Source organism: Hyperolius riggenbachi, chromosome 8, assembly GCF_040937935.1.
Source record: "Hyperolius riggenbachi isolate aHypRig1 chromosome 8, aHypRig1.pri, whole genome shotgun sequence".
Taxonomy (NCBI): Eukaryota; Metazoa; Chordata; class Amphibia; order Anura; family Hyperoliidae; genus Hyperolius; species Hyperolius riggenbachi.
The window spans coordinates 176,179,487-176,194,903 of record NC_090653.1 but is presented as its reverse complement, the minus strand read 5'-3'; the positions used below and the strand labels follow the sequence as shown (position 1 = coordinate 176,194,903).

General features: G+C 42.0%; 1 protein-coding gene across 4 annotated transcripts in view; it reads right to left on the bottom strand.

Moving 5' to 3' along the window:
- The window catches only part of MID2 (midline 2), a 594,385-nt gene that overhangs the window by 385,363 nt on the left and 193,605 nt on the right, over positions 1 to 15,417 (bottom strand). For all 4 annotated transcript variants that reach the window (XM_068247691.1, XM_068247690.1, XM_068247692.1 and 1 more), the window contains one exon: positions 2,753 to 2,860. In XM_068247691.1, the coding sequence (XP_068103792.1) occupies positions 2,753 to 2,860 (108 nt within the window). The remainder of the gene's footprint in view (positions 1 to 2,752; positions 2,861 to 15,417) is intronic.

The following is a 15,417-nucleotide window of genomic DNA, read 5'->3' as shown; positions in this document are numbered from 1 at the left end:
GCTATGGATGATGAAAATTATATTTACTTTTAAACAATACCAATTCACTGGCAGCCTTGCTGATCTCTTTGGCTGCAGTGGTGTCTGAATTACAAACCTGAAACAAGCATGTTGCTAATCTAGTCAGACTTCAGTCACCTGATATACATGCTTGTTCAGGGTCTATGGCTAAAAGTACAGGCACAGGATCAATATGATAGCCAGGCAATTGTTTAACAGATAAATATGTCAGTCCCCATATCCCTCCGTGCTTTAAATCAAATGATCTGTTACCTATTTCCTGAACTGTCATTACCCTTAACAGATAATCTTACACCTCATGTTCGAGACAAAAAATCATTGACTTTAATGGCAGGCAAACTTTAAAAACCTTCAGGGCATATTTGCAGCCACAATTTCTTTTAGAAAAAGTGTCAAAACTGTCCAAAAACCTGGGCAGTGGCATGGCAGAGGAGAATAAATGGCAAAATCGCTGCTTGCAGAGCGTAAGCCTGAAACTACAGCACAAACTCAACAATGACGTGAAACACTTTGGCTATCATTCATAAAAGTGCTGTCGGTAAGGAGAATCAGTGTGGGAAAACACCGCTGTAGGTATTTTAGACTTCTGGGTGGTCATTCATAAAAATTTTGCCAGTTGCAAAAGAAGTGCAGAGATTTCCTGAAAAAGGCTGTCGGTATGCTGGCGGTAGGCTTGTGGAAACAGAAGCTGGCAGAGTCCCTCTGTGTGCTGCTCTCTCTGCTGCTGCTTGGGAGGTCTGTCCCATTTAGCTACATGTATTCCGCATGGTTATCATTACTGCCGAGGAAGCGGTAATCCCCGTCAGCATACCGCTGTGCGCTATTCTTTATGAATGGACATTTTGTTACTTTTTCTAGATAAATCTAGAAAATCACAGCACAAGGTGGAAATTTATCACTCTGCATGGGAATGTTAGCTTTTCATGTGGAAAGAGCCTTTATGAATGGAGATTTTGCTTAGTGGTCGGTAAAGTCAGCAGTTTTCAGCATTTCCGCATGCGGAAATGCTTTATCAATGACAGCCTTTGTGTGACATTTGTCTGGTTAGGTGGCACACATTTTTAAAAGTATAATCTGCTGTTTGTGCAGTGTGTGAGCCTAACACTGCACTACAAAGCATGTTTTAGATGACAAGTATAGTGCAGTCACTAAATCACTTTATTTTAGCACAGTGACAGGCTGAAGAGCTGTAACAGTGACGCAGCCACACTACACTACTCTAGAAAGATGGTGTATTATAGGCTAGCTACACACCACATTACACCACAAACAGTAACAAAAAAATAAATAAAAGCAGGATCAGTCCTCAAAAGGACTATTGGGGTCCTTAGCTGGTGAACTGCAAATAGCAGAACACCTGTGAATGCAGCTGTAAAGAACTGGATCACACAGAACCGCTATCTACAGTATCTGTCCTATCAGCAGCACAGCTTTCGCTACACTGACTCCAGGCTCTATAAAATGGCTGCCTTGTTTTTTGGGGTTTTTTTTTTCCGTGTGGTAAAAATGTTTAACTGGGTGTCCTCTCCCATCTGACTTGAGGTCGCATTCACAGTGCCACGTTGTGGATCTGCATTATAAAGTCTTATAATGCAGCTTACCGCACTGCAATGCTAATCCTATAGGCCATTCACAGTGCGAAGTTAAAGTTGCGTTAAAAAATGTTGCGTTGTCGTAACTCACTGTTTGCAGTGCGTTACCTCTCAGCGCAGACACGTTGCGACGTTAACGTTGCACTGAACCGCAACATCAACATCCCACTGTGAATGCGACCTAAGGGTCAAAAAATGGCTTCATGTTAAAGTATATGGTGACCGGTAAATGCAAACCGCGAACTCAAATATTCGTCGGAAACTGTTTGCAGGTAAACATGTTCGTCTATCACTACTAACCTTCTATGAACTTTCGAATCCTCGAACAAGCTGTAATTACTTTACCTATAAGGGCAGAGAATTCAGATACTTCTGGCTGGATTTAGGAATTATTCTTTAGTGGCACTATACTGCAACTGCACTGTTTTTTTTAGATGATGCAAAAGCCAGGAACGATTGTAGATAGTGTACTATAAATACAATGACTTTTTAAATACACAGTTTTCTTTTCGTCCCTGTAGGCTGTGTGAACTGAGCTTGATCACCATGCAGAAATCATTTTGGCGAGTGTCAGATCAGCAATTCATTGCACTCAAAGAATTAACTCCATGAGTTTAAAAATATTGAGCCTGCAATGATCCATTGTAGCTGTGTCTTTCTGAATGCAACACATACTGTATCTGACAGTGTAAAATAAACTTTTTGTGTTTCCTGCAGAGGTTATCTAACTGTTCTAATCACAAACAATATACAAGGTATTGTCTCTGCAGAGAAGTGAAATCACCCAATGCCAGGTATTGTAAAAAAAAATTATGTGCAACAGTTTCTTCTTCACAAATGCTATAGCACAAACTGAACATCTAGGGCAGGTGAATGAAGGACTTCAGCATTGCAATTTACTTTACGTATTATATAATTTTCTCAATAAGCAGATGGATTTTTAAATTTTTTATATTTGATTGTTTCCTTGCAATATTTTGAAAAAAGAAAACACCAGCTTTATAGAATAGTAGAATATAGTTAGCTGCAATAAGTATAGAATATATAATTATCAAAGATTTAAATACCTACAGAAAATCTATTATAAAATCGAAAGTAGAGAAACTTTTTAAACTTCATTAACCAAATGAGTTTCTTACTTTGGTCTCTTTGATTTTTATTGCAATAATTTGCTTTCTTCTCTGTATAATGTCGACCAGTTCATCACATTCCTCACTGAGCTTTGCTTCATGCATGTTTGTGTTAACCTATAAAAATAAATAAAACAGATTTTTAGTCTGGATAAAGTCTGTTTACTATTCCAGAGAAAACAATTTAACAACATAATAGGGAAATTTGTGAAAGGATAAGTGCATTGATGAAGCAAAATGCACTTTTCCATTTGCACCCAAGAAAAATTAACCATTTCCATACCAATGTTACACATATCGACACCCCTGAAAACTGCACTTGCGAACCTGAGGCGTAGCTATGCGTATCTGTTTATTCACTTCGCTGATCACGATCACACGTGCACCCATTTACCTCCAATGCCATCCCGCCGGTCCAAAGTGCCTGTAATGAATGAAAGCCAGCATCAGTGAGATGCCGGTGTTCATTCACGAAAGTGAAGGTAATAACATATACAAAACCCAAAAGTGTAGGTACATCTAGTGGTTAAAAAGTAAAAATACACTCACATACACGAATATATATATATGGTTTGCTGAACTTCTAAATTGCACATGGGGTTTTAAAGGCACTTTTTAGGACTCTGTTATTCAAAAGGATAAGCTTTGCTTTATAAAGGCGCTCACCCAATAATATATGAAATGTGCTACCTAGATAGCACTACAAGCTGTCAAAATACATGAAAAAATACATATAACCATAAATTACATCCAATTATTTTAATAATGAGAAAGGCAAAACAAAACCTTGGCAGCTTCGGACATTCCTACCTTTCAAGAGCAAAAAAAATCCTTTTTGACCCCACATAGCAGTCAAATACCATAGATCAAAGTATTACATGCTTTAAGGGCTGGAACCCACAAGGGCGTTTTTTTGAGCATTTAGGGAGCGCTTGAAAACGCTAGCGTTTTTCAAAAACGCTGAGCTAATGTATGTGTTAAATTCCACAGGAGCGTTTGCGATTCCCAAAATCGCAAACGCAGGACATGCAGCATTTTCTGAGTGTTTGCGCTACAATGTGAAGTATAGAAGCGCTGTGCAAGCCCTGTGAAATCGCTATGCAGAAAGTACCCAGAAGGCTTAGTTATTCCCACAATTCTCTAATACAAGTGTAGTATTTCCTGTTGACGTCTTGCTGGCTCAACGGAAGTGTCACAGAGCTGCAGGCTGTGTGTAGAGAGCATTACATGGCACAATGCCTAAGAAGAAGTGGTTTTCCACGGAGGATATTATATCTGAAGTGCAGCCACATGAGTTTCTGTATAACAAGACCAACAAAGACCACAAACTGAACCAGCTAGCCAACCAAATATGGTGCAACATTACCAAAGAACTGTTTGAGGGGGCTGGTTTGACTTGGAATATCCTTTCACCCAAGCTTCAGGATACTAAAAGGGAGTACCTTTTGTGTTGGTTGATAGAACTAACTTTGTATATATAGATACATACATACATACAATCGATTGATGATGTTCAATTGTATCAAACCCTGGAGGATTATATCTATATATGTATATACCGTACATCCACTGTTTTATAGCATGTAACATCATCAATCGATACTTCTTGTGACATACATGTTGCCATGGCTGCACCTGTCCCTAATAATCAAAAAGGAGTTTTACATTTTTCAAAAAATTTTAATAACACATAAACAAAATAATATTAAGCAACCTGCTATGTCCTCATAATTAATGTCCCTATTCTAAATTAATATTATGTTTGCAGACAGCTCTCCGGAGAATTTAAATATAGTGTGAGTTGTTCACGAAGGGTGGTAGCAGATATTGTGCCTCTTCTGGTGGATGCTGTTAGTGGTTCAAGTGGAGCTGGTGGAACATCTTCATCCCAATTGATGCCCTCTTTGTCCCTGACAAAGTTATGTAGGACACATGCAGCCTTGCCAATTGTTACAGCATTTGCAGTGTCCATCATCATGCTTGTGTGGAAGATACGCCACTTATTAGCCATTATGCCAAAGGCACACTCCACCACTTTTCTTGCCTTACTCAGACGAACATTATAAACAGTCCTTTGAGGGTTCAAAGTGCGCTGTGGGAAAGGCCTCATCATGTGGTTAGACAGGGCAAAAGCCTCATCCCCAATGAAGACCAGTGGCCTATCTGGTCCATTTGTGTGTGGCCAGGGCCGAGGAGGAGGGAGATTGATGTTTCCTTCTCGTAATTTAACTCCAAAACGGCTGTGTTGAAAGATGCCTCGAGTCACTGCTGCTTCCTTGTGCACCCACATCCACATAGCTGAATCTGTAGTTAGCATCAGCTATTGCTAGAAGCACAATGGTAAAGTATTTTTTGTAGTTGAAAAACTTACTGCCACTATTTGGAGGCATCACAATTCGGATGTGTTTGCCATCCACAGCACCGACACAATTTGGAAAATGTGTTTTCTGCCAAAAATCCTGAGAAATCTTTTCCCAATCACCCATATCCGGGAACTTCAGGAATTCAGGTTGCCAAATCTCCCAAATTAAGCTGCATGTGTCCAAAACAATTCTTCGAATAGTTGTCCTTCCAAGACGATACTGATAATGCAATGACACATATGTATGCCCAGTAGCAAGAAACCTGTGTAAAGAAAACAAATATTAATAGTGTGTGTGTTTCTTTTCCCCTAGTACAACAAGTGAAAACAAGATGGAAGTCAATTAAGGACAACTTTAGAAGGGAGCTCCTAGAAGAGAAGAAAGAAAGCATAAGTGGTTCTGGTGCATCAAATAGAACCAAATACAGCTACACTAATGAACTTGCATTCTTAAGACCCACTATGGATTTGGAGGAGTAAGTAAGCTATTGTTTGTGTACATCAGTTGTCACCTACAGTACATTCACTTTCTGTATGTCCCAACACACACATATCATAACACATGTAATGTTGACACTTCCAATACTTAAAGAGTAACTGTCAGGCTGCAGAACCTAATTTAAACCTCTATTCTCCTGTGTTAAACAGTTTAGACGGAAGCCAAAAAGGCAATAGTGAAGATAAAAATCTCTCTTTCATTTGATGTGTGCTTATCAGCAAAGCTGTTAGACCCAAGCTCTTAAAGGACTTACGAGGCCAGATTTGCAAAAAAAACAAAAAAAGTTAGATACCTGTGCGTGTTTGCAAGGCACGGAGGACGCCGTCCGCGCCCTCCGTGCCGTTCCGCCTGGTCCCCGCTGCTTAATATGCCCCCGAACGACCCCCGACCGCACGGCCCGGGTCGGGCTCTCTAGCCTTCACAAAGATGGCGGCCGGTGCTGGCCGCGGCTGCGCAGTCCGCATAGCCGCGAGTGCGGCTGCGCAGCTCTAAGGCCAACTCCCCGATCCACGCTACTGTTACGTGGATCGGGGGGTTGGCCTTAGAGCTGCGCAGCCGCACTCGCGGCTATGCAGACTGCGCAGCCGCGGCCAGCTCCGGCGGCCATCTTGGTATAGGCTGGGGAGCACGACCCGGGCCGCGCGGTCGGGGACCGTTCGGGGGCATATTAAGCAGCGGGGACCAGGCGGAACGGCACGGAGGGCGCGGACGGCGTCCTCCGTGCCTTGCAAACACGCACAGGTATCTAACTTTTTTTATGTTTTTTTTGCAAATCTGGCCTCGTAAGTCCTTTAAGAGGACGCAAGCCGCATACCATACTGCAAAGCATTCTGGGGCCCTCCCCTCGGCTGCTAAGGAGAAGTTACAGGATCAAGTTTCAGCAGCTTGTAACTCAGTCCAGCGCACAGCACTGAAAAATCTCGGGGCAGAGTACACTGCAGGAGTCCGCTATTGTTCCTAGCCACATGGCTAATTAATATTCACTGCACACTAGTGTTATTCAGTACGAGCTTTTCTGTGATTAGGAAGCAGGCAGGACATGACGACACATTTGGCTTCATAGGAGACAGACAAACATGGAACCTGCCATGAGCTGTCAGGAGCATCAATCTCTGCATATACTATATACAAATTCTGTGAAGTACAAACGTGGACAGTGAAATGCATATGTAATGTAAGTACAGCCAATATTTAGCTACTGATATATGTGTTTATTTTCTCTGAGACCTTATACCTAACAGCTCCTCTTTAACAAACTTTGTCCTTCCATAGGACACAAGATAACATTCTTGCAGATCCTGTGGTCCGAGTAAAGGAAGGTGATGCAGAAGAAGGACTAGAAAATAGTACTGTATCTTTATTATCACCTCTGACACACCAAGTGATGAAACGTCTAATACTAGTAATGTTCATGTATTGTCTCCTGTGCAGCCTACTACCTTCACAACCAAAACTACAACTACTAAAGTAACAGGAAGAGGAAGGAGCCAAGGTGCAGTTGGTAGATCACAAAGTTCTTTTGAAAGTGATGTCTTAAATTCTATGCAGGAAGCTGTAGGTGTGTTACATCATGCTAGCTGTGATCACTACAATTTTGCTGTAAGTCTGGTTCCATATATGAAAAAAGTACCAGAGGATAGAATTTTAGATCTAAGACAGGCTATCATTGATCTTGTTGAAAAAGCAATTAAAAATACACCATCAACTTCTGTGGAACAATCACAAAGCTCATCCTCATCTTCCACACCCTCACCATCACCTCCAGTGTCAAATCCTCCATATCACAGACAACAACCTTATGGCAATTTACATTACCAGCACAGCTATTATCAGCATGACAATGAGTATGGGTACCCCAATTATCCATATAGACCACCAAGCAACATGGGCTATTTACACCCTTACCAAGGCCAAACTAGTAATATTGACCAAACACAAGATCAACTGTTATATACAGATATTGGACAGACAAGGCCTCACCAACCAAGTGAGAATGCTGCACACAAACAAACCTCTTTTATGGAAATGATAAGATGAGAGGAAGATTAGTTATCTGTTACGATTGCTACCCAATCTCAATTTATTTCAACTGTTGTTTTGTTGCATTTGACGGGCGCAAATACTACACCCATAGCTTACTTGCTTAATATTTACCCATGAAAATAACAGCACTCTACAAATTTACTATAACAATCCTTACACAATATCAAACATATGCCCACTAAATAATTGTTTAACAAAAGATTTGTCATGTATGTGTATGTTCCCTTACATATTTCTGCTTTCTCTAAATTAACCTGTACTGTTATTGAAAGTAATATATATCCAGCCATTCTATTAGTACTCGTCACCGTAGTAAGTGGTTGCCATCTGTACTGTATAGGATACAAGCACACAAATTCCCCCACCAGCAAGTACAGTAATGGTGCAATAATCACCTTTATGACATCGCCAAAATTCAATACATAATTATATAGGCCTTCACAGACGTTTCAAATCAACATAATCCGCTTCTTCAGCAGCAAACTGTTGTTCTGTGAAATGGCTGACAGGCCTATATAATTCTGTATTGATTCTTGGGGATGTCATAAAGATGTGCATTGCACCATTACTATGCTGGCTCATGGCCTGATTTATGTGCTTCAATCCTATATACTACATCTGTTAAATCTGGAGCCACACTCTTATACATCTGCTCCCCCCTGGGTCTGGCTACCAGTGCATCTAGTGGCAACCAAAAAAACTTCTCCTCCTGTATGCCATCTGTACTGTACTGTACTCTAGTATTTGGCTGCAGTAGTGTCTCATGTAAAAGTATAGATGTGGGGTTGTGTAAAGATTGTTATTGTAACCATGGTAACTAATAGAAAACTCATTTTGGTGAATGCATTACTTAGCAATGGTTAGTTAAACATTATAGGCTGTATATGTATGTGCACACAATATTTACCTCAAAGTAAGCAGTAAGCGTTCAGTAGGTGAAATAGATTTGCGCATCTGTGTGTCCTGGTGCTGCAAACTATCTTTCATTTTCCCCAGAAGGAAGTCAAAGCTAAAATAATAAGAAATTATTACATTATGTTAAAGCAACTAGTGAATATTTGTTTCCACAAAAACCAAGCCTCTATATTAATAGTGTTGAATTGTTACAGAGATATGTGAAAAAATTCCCTTGATTTGTATTGTACATTTAATAATTTCAGTAAGAACAATTAATGGTTTGTACTACCATGACAGCAAACATACTTGTTAAAATGTTTTGATAAAGGCAACCAAAACACGTTTTTTTTTTACAAAAGTATGTTGTTGCTAAGGGTACTCATGTTTGTGGGATTGGTTAGCTTTACATTTCCATAATAAAATCATTCATAACATCTTGGTGTGCTTTATTTGGTGTGTATATGGTCACCAAAATTTGAAGATATATTGATGACATGTATTGAGTGACATTTGTTATATAATGCTGAGGTTCAACACATTCTGTAGTACTTCATTACATACTACAGTGTAATGCTAGTGTCCAAAATTATAGTTACATAGTTATTTTGGTTGAAAAAAGACATACGTCCATCGAGTTCAACCAGTATAAAGTACAACACCAGCCTGCTCCCTCACATATCCCTGTTGATGCAGAGGAAGGCGAAAAAACCCTTACTAGGCATGGTCCAATTAGCCCCTAAAGGGAAAAATTCCTTCCCGACTCCAGATGGCAATCAGATAAAATCCCTGGATCAACATCATTAAGCATTACCTAGTAATTGTAGCCATGGATGTCTTTCAACGCAAATAAAGCATCTAAGCCCCCTTTAAATGCAGGTATAGAGTTTGCCATAACGACTTCCTGTGGCAATGCATTCCACATCTTAATCACTCTTACTGTAAAGCAGGGGTGCCCCTAGCCATTTTGTCACTCCAGGCGAGAAAACCTGTGGTGCCTACCCCCCTTCCCCCAAAATAATCTTAATGTAGCCGCATTTCACCAGAAAATACACGTATTGCAGAAGCGTTTCACCAGAAAATAATCATAATGTGGCAGTGTTTCACCAGAAATTACAGTTATTGTGGCAGCATTTCAAAAGAAAAATACATGTAAAGGCTGCAGCATTTCACCAGAAATACACAATGCAGGCAGTGCTTCATCAGAAAATACACATAGGCAGGGCTCCACTTTCATGAGGCACAAAGGGGAACAGAAGGAGGCACAGGGGGACAGAATAAGGCACACAGGATGATATAGGGAGGCACAGGGGGACAGAGGGAGGCATGAGGGTCGGAAGAAGTCACAAAGGAGGACAGAAGAAGGCACAAGGGAACAGAAGGAGGTACACAGGGGAAACAAGGAGGCACAATGGGCAGCAAAAGGAAGCACAATGGGGGACAGAATGATACACAAAGGAGAACAGAAGAAGGTACACAGAGGGGAAGCGGGCGGTACAGGGGGACAGAAGAAGGCATGAGGGCCAGAAGGAGGCACAAAAAAGGACAGAAGGAGGCACAAAGTGGGGCAGAAGGAGGCACAATGGGTGGGACAGATTGAGGCACAATGGGAGACAGATTGAGGCACAAAGGGAGACAAAAGGAGGCACAGGAGGAAATAAGGAGGCACAAAGGGGGCAGAAGGAGGCACGATGGGGACAAAAAAAAGCACAGAGGGAGGCACAGGGAGACAGTAGGAGGCACAAAGGGGAAAGAAATGATGCACAAAGGGGGACAGAACGGGGCACAAAAGGCTGACAGAAAAAGGCAGAGGGGGAAATAAGGAGGCACAGGGAGACAGAAGGAGGCAGAGGGGGACAGACAAAGCCACAGGGAGACAGAAGAAGGAACAAAAGGGCACAGAAGGAGGCACAGGGCGACAGAGGAAGGTGCAGGAGGCAGAAGTAGCACATGGGGACTGAAGAGGCACATGGAGACAGAATGAGGCACAAAGGGAGACAGAAGGAGGCACATGAGGACAGAAGGAGGCAGTGTGGGACTGCAGGAGGAACAGGGGGGCAGTAGTAGCACAAGGGGAGAAAGAAAGGCACAAGGGGACATAAGGAGGCACAGGGGGACAGAAGGAGGCAGAGGTGGCACAGGGGGACTGAAGGAGGTACATTAAGATAGAAGGAGGCATAAAGAGAGACAAGAGGCATAAAGGGCGACAGAAGAACAAACAGGGGGTCAGACATGGCACAAGGGACTGAAGGAGGCACAAGGAGACACAAAAGGGACAGAAGGAGGCACAAAGGGGGGGAAAAGGATGTACAAGGCACAGAAGGACACAGTGGCAGCTGCCTGCAACTTATGCTAAGCAGATGCAGCAGAAGCAAGTAATAAAACACCCGCGGGGGTGGGACTTAGTCAGTGGGCATGGTTTCAATTAGGAGGCGTGGCTTAGGCCAGGGTTGTGGCTTAATCCAGCAACATGGTGCCCCCAGGACCAATGGCACTCCAGGCAATGGCCTGTACTGCCTATGCCTAGAGGCTCCCCTGCTGTAAAGAACCCTTTCCTAAATAAATGGCTAAAACGTTTTTCCTCCATGCGCAGATCATGTCCTCTAGTCCTTTGAGAAGGCCTAGGGACAAAAAGCTCATCCGCCTTGCTATTATATTGCCCTCTGATGTATTTATACATGTTAATTAGATCCCCTCTAAGGCGTCTTTTCTCTAGACTAAATAAACCCAGTTTATTTAGTCTATACTTAAATAATGTGCATGATGGCCATCACTATAACATATCGACAAATAACAAGTTAACACATGACAAATAATAAATCAATGGTAATTTATGGTAACATAAGCAGCCTTCTTACCTTGAAATGGACATCCTGGTATATCCCAAAAACTTTTCACCATCTGCACGCAGGTCATTGTAGAGAGTCCTAAACTGGCCCTTTCTCTCCCTTTCCTGAAGCATGGGGTGCACCCAGTACCTATGTGCCCTTCTCCTGCGTCTGGCCACCACAGCAGCTCCAGTCATCAGGATGGTCAAAGCACATGCCTCCATGATGAACCACACCAAACCGCAATCAATCAATCTCTCTCTATCTCTCTCTCTCATATTTTGTCGCTTACAAAATGCTACACATTTATCTAAAACGGTCACAAAAACGCCGGAAAACGCTTCATTAATCGCTTGAAAAACGTGCATAAAAAACGCTAGCGTTTGCGATTAGCAATTGCGCTTTACAGTGGGTTCCAGGCCTTATTCAGTAATTATGTCTGTGGATATTGTTACTTGTTAGAAATATTCACTTTATTTTAATGCTTTCGCTAATTTTATAAATGACTACTTCTTGTGTTCGGGTATTTTACAGCTTATCTAGTCTCGCCATAAATAATTCTCAAGGCAAAATGATTTTCCCTCTGTGAACAACTTTAGTCCCATGGGAACTTAATTCCCTTTATTTATTTAATCATTGATGACTAGTATAATTCTCAATTCTTTCTCACTGCACTACTTGGCTCTCTTCTCACAGATCTCTCACAAATTGTTGCTGAAGGGGAGAGGAAAATGTAGTAGAAAGGAAAAAAAGGAGGATTAAAACAGAATAGGAGAAAGAAAGAGAGGTATTATAAGAAAAGCATAGGGTTAACAGGAGAGTAGAACAAGGAAAAAGTAAGTAAGGGGGAGCAAGGAAGAGAGAAGTTGGAAGAAAAGGGAACAAAGAAAAGTATGGGGAGCTGTGCCTGGGAGGAAGGGGGGGGGGGGGTTGGGGGGATGGGAAAGAAAGTAGCGATGGCAAAAGAAAATATAAGGCAAGATGCCATTCCAATCCACAACCCGTCTCTACCCTGCCAGCCTGGCAGTCTGGTTCGCAGCCGGACCCTGTCTTGTAAGTCTACAAGCCCAGTCCACTGCCTATTCTGCCAGCGCTGTTAATCTGTCCTCTGTCCTGGACAGTACAGCCTACCTGTCCAAGTTTCCGTTGCAAGTCCGAACCCCAGTCTTGCTCTAGTTACTTTGTCCTGTCAACCAATGTGATATCACATTTAACTGAACTTTGGGATGTTCTAATATCTAAATGAATATTAATACTTGTGCACAAAAGCAAATATGATAATTGTATGGGTTATAAAAAGTAGGAAAACACATTTTTGTTGAAAATGTTGTCAGAGTTTTGAACCGCTTTAAAGGGAAGGTTCACGCTGCACATAAAAAAACAACTGCACTATCTGGGGCTTCTTCCAGCTCCTGGCAGTCGATTGGTGCCCCCGTAGCAGCTCCTCTCCCTCCCGGCATCCAGCGGTGAAGAAGCCGACCTCGCCAGGTCGGCTTCACGGTGGGCTTCACGGACCGCGCTCCACGGTGGGGGTCACGTGGTGTAGGGACGTCATCGGGTCTCTACTGCTCAGACGCAGAGCTACTGCGCCTGTGCAGTAGAGACCCGATGACGTCACGTACACCACGTGACCCGCGCCGTGGAACGCACAGGACGCCGACCCGGAAGCCGACCTGGCGAGGTCGGCTTCTTCACCGCTGGAAGCCGGGAGGGAGAGGAGCTGCTACGAGGGCACCGATCAACTGCCAGGAGCTGGAAGAAGCCCCAGGTGAGTGAAGTTTTTTTTTTTTTTATGTGCAGCTCGGATCTTCCCTTTAACAGACAAACAAGTTTCACTTTTCTGTGATCATGCCAGTTTGTAAGTGATACGTAAGTGACGCAAATGCTGATAATGTGGTATATAGGGACCTATAAGTAGGGCATCCCCAGATAGCCTGGTTATCGGAAGGCCAAGAGGTCTTGCCCTCTCTCCCAGGGATAACCACCTAGAGCAGAGAAAGTGTGTGAGCACGAGCATCGAAAAGTGAAACATAAAGAGAAGAAAACGGGTGCTGTTGGAATCAGAAGCAGGGATCTGCAGATCAAGCCTTTTTAGGGGGATTGTTATAATTTAAGTATTATATGATGGAAGTCATAGGCCTCAGTTACCTGAACTGAGTTTAGTTAAAAGACTTGATGTGCAGAGTCTTCCTTTAAACAGCATTTCTAGAAACACTGGAACATGGCTGTTTGTTCCTTACACAGAACCAGCCATGGTTAAAGAGTTTATCTACCCGATGTACAGACAGATAGGCAGTCTTGTTCTGTAAACATCAGTTATGTTTCAGAACAAGATGACCGGTGCCTGGAACATGGGACTTTCCAGGCCATGCGCAGTAACAACTGTGCATGTCATGATACCAAGAGGGTCTGAGCCAATTGTAGGCTTGGGGGTATGGCTCAGATGATATCACATTTAACTCTTTAGTGACCAGTATTAAAGCAGGTGACATGCTGCAGAGAGTCACTTCTTTCAGCTTCCTGTAACTGTTGGCTTCAACCATTTACTTTTATTTATAATATGTCTTGTCATCTTATCTAACTGTATGCTGTATATAGAACGTAGTCTAGATATCACGTAGTCTAGATGTAACTTAGTAGAGATGGAACATAAGCTAAACCCTGGTTTCCATGCAAGGGAGCCAAGAGCTGTAATGCAAAGGATTGACTACAGAACACTCTGCTTCGCTAAGATGTAACCACATGTACTGTATATCTGTTTACTGAATAAACTCCTAAACTTTGAGGACGCCTAAGAAGTTCTATCTCCTATGATGTTGCTGTGATGAGAGTCAGGGTCTCACACTTCCTGTGAGTTGCAACTCTAAGGAGTTGCTGGTGCCGGAACAAAGGTGTAGTGTTGTTGCCAATAGCAACCAACATATAGATTCTTACAGGATGCTTACCTCCATGTATATGTCTTTTCTGTGATCTTTCCTTTAATATACTAGTTATTTTTGTCATTATACCCCTTTATTTTATTTAATGTTGCCTTTTTGGTATTTTTGGTGCTGTTGTTGCAGGTAGGAGTACATTCTGTGCTATTATATTTCTATATCTTTATTGTCCGCTCTTAGCTTAATTGTAAATGCAAGTTGTTACCACACAGCACAATGGTCAACAGACACCACTCTGGGTACAAGATGTGCCTGACAAAATAAGCCATCTGCTAACAAAAGCATTGTTTGCATAACAGCTGCATTTATTATGAAACAAAGCTCATAAACACATGAAAACTGGCATCAAACTGCAACAAATACTACTACACGTGAATTGTCTTTTATCATCCTTTCAGAATTTACTACTCCTAAGCATCTGCCTTGGGCTGGAACTGTGGACTCCAAGCCAGATGTCAGACCGCATATGCTTGTTCCCACTTCATCTTCTTCTGTGCCTGCAGCTCAGCATAGAGCAGGCTTTCATTGGGGAATAGAAAGCCATCACCTGGGACACAGGAGCTTAAGGGGAACTCCTGGAAAAATAGAAAATCTAGCCACAAATACATAAAAAGCTATTTACTTGTGTTGCCTTTGGTGTTGACCCCAAATAATATTAAAATTCATACAGCACATAAAACTGTGCACTATATTCAAGATAAAAGTCAGAAGGTGCCTGTAAACGGTACAATTTTTAGTGAACGATCATATTTTCGATCACATTATTCTGACTGTATTGCATATAAACAGAGAAGCGGGTGGTCCCAATCGATCCTGAACAAATGCATTATCGATCATTTCTTTATAGAAATTGTCCTAAGAGATCAACAGGAGGTGGAGTTAAACGTGGAGGGGTTTAAAGAGGAACTCCAGTGAAAATAATTTAATATAAAAAGGTGCTTAATTTTTACAATAATTATGTATACATGATTTAGTCAGAGTTTGCTCATTGTAAAATCTTTCCTCTCCCAGATTCACATTCTGACATGTATTACATGGTGACATTGTTACTGTGGGCAGATTATGTAGCTGTTCTGGCTTTAACAGACAGCTATAAACAGCCATTTCCTGTG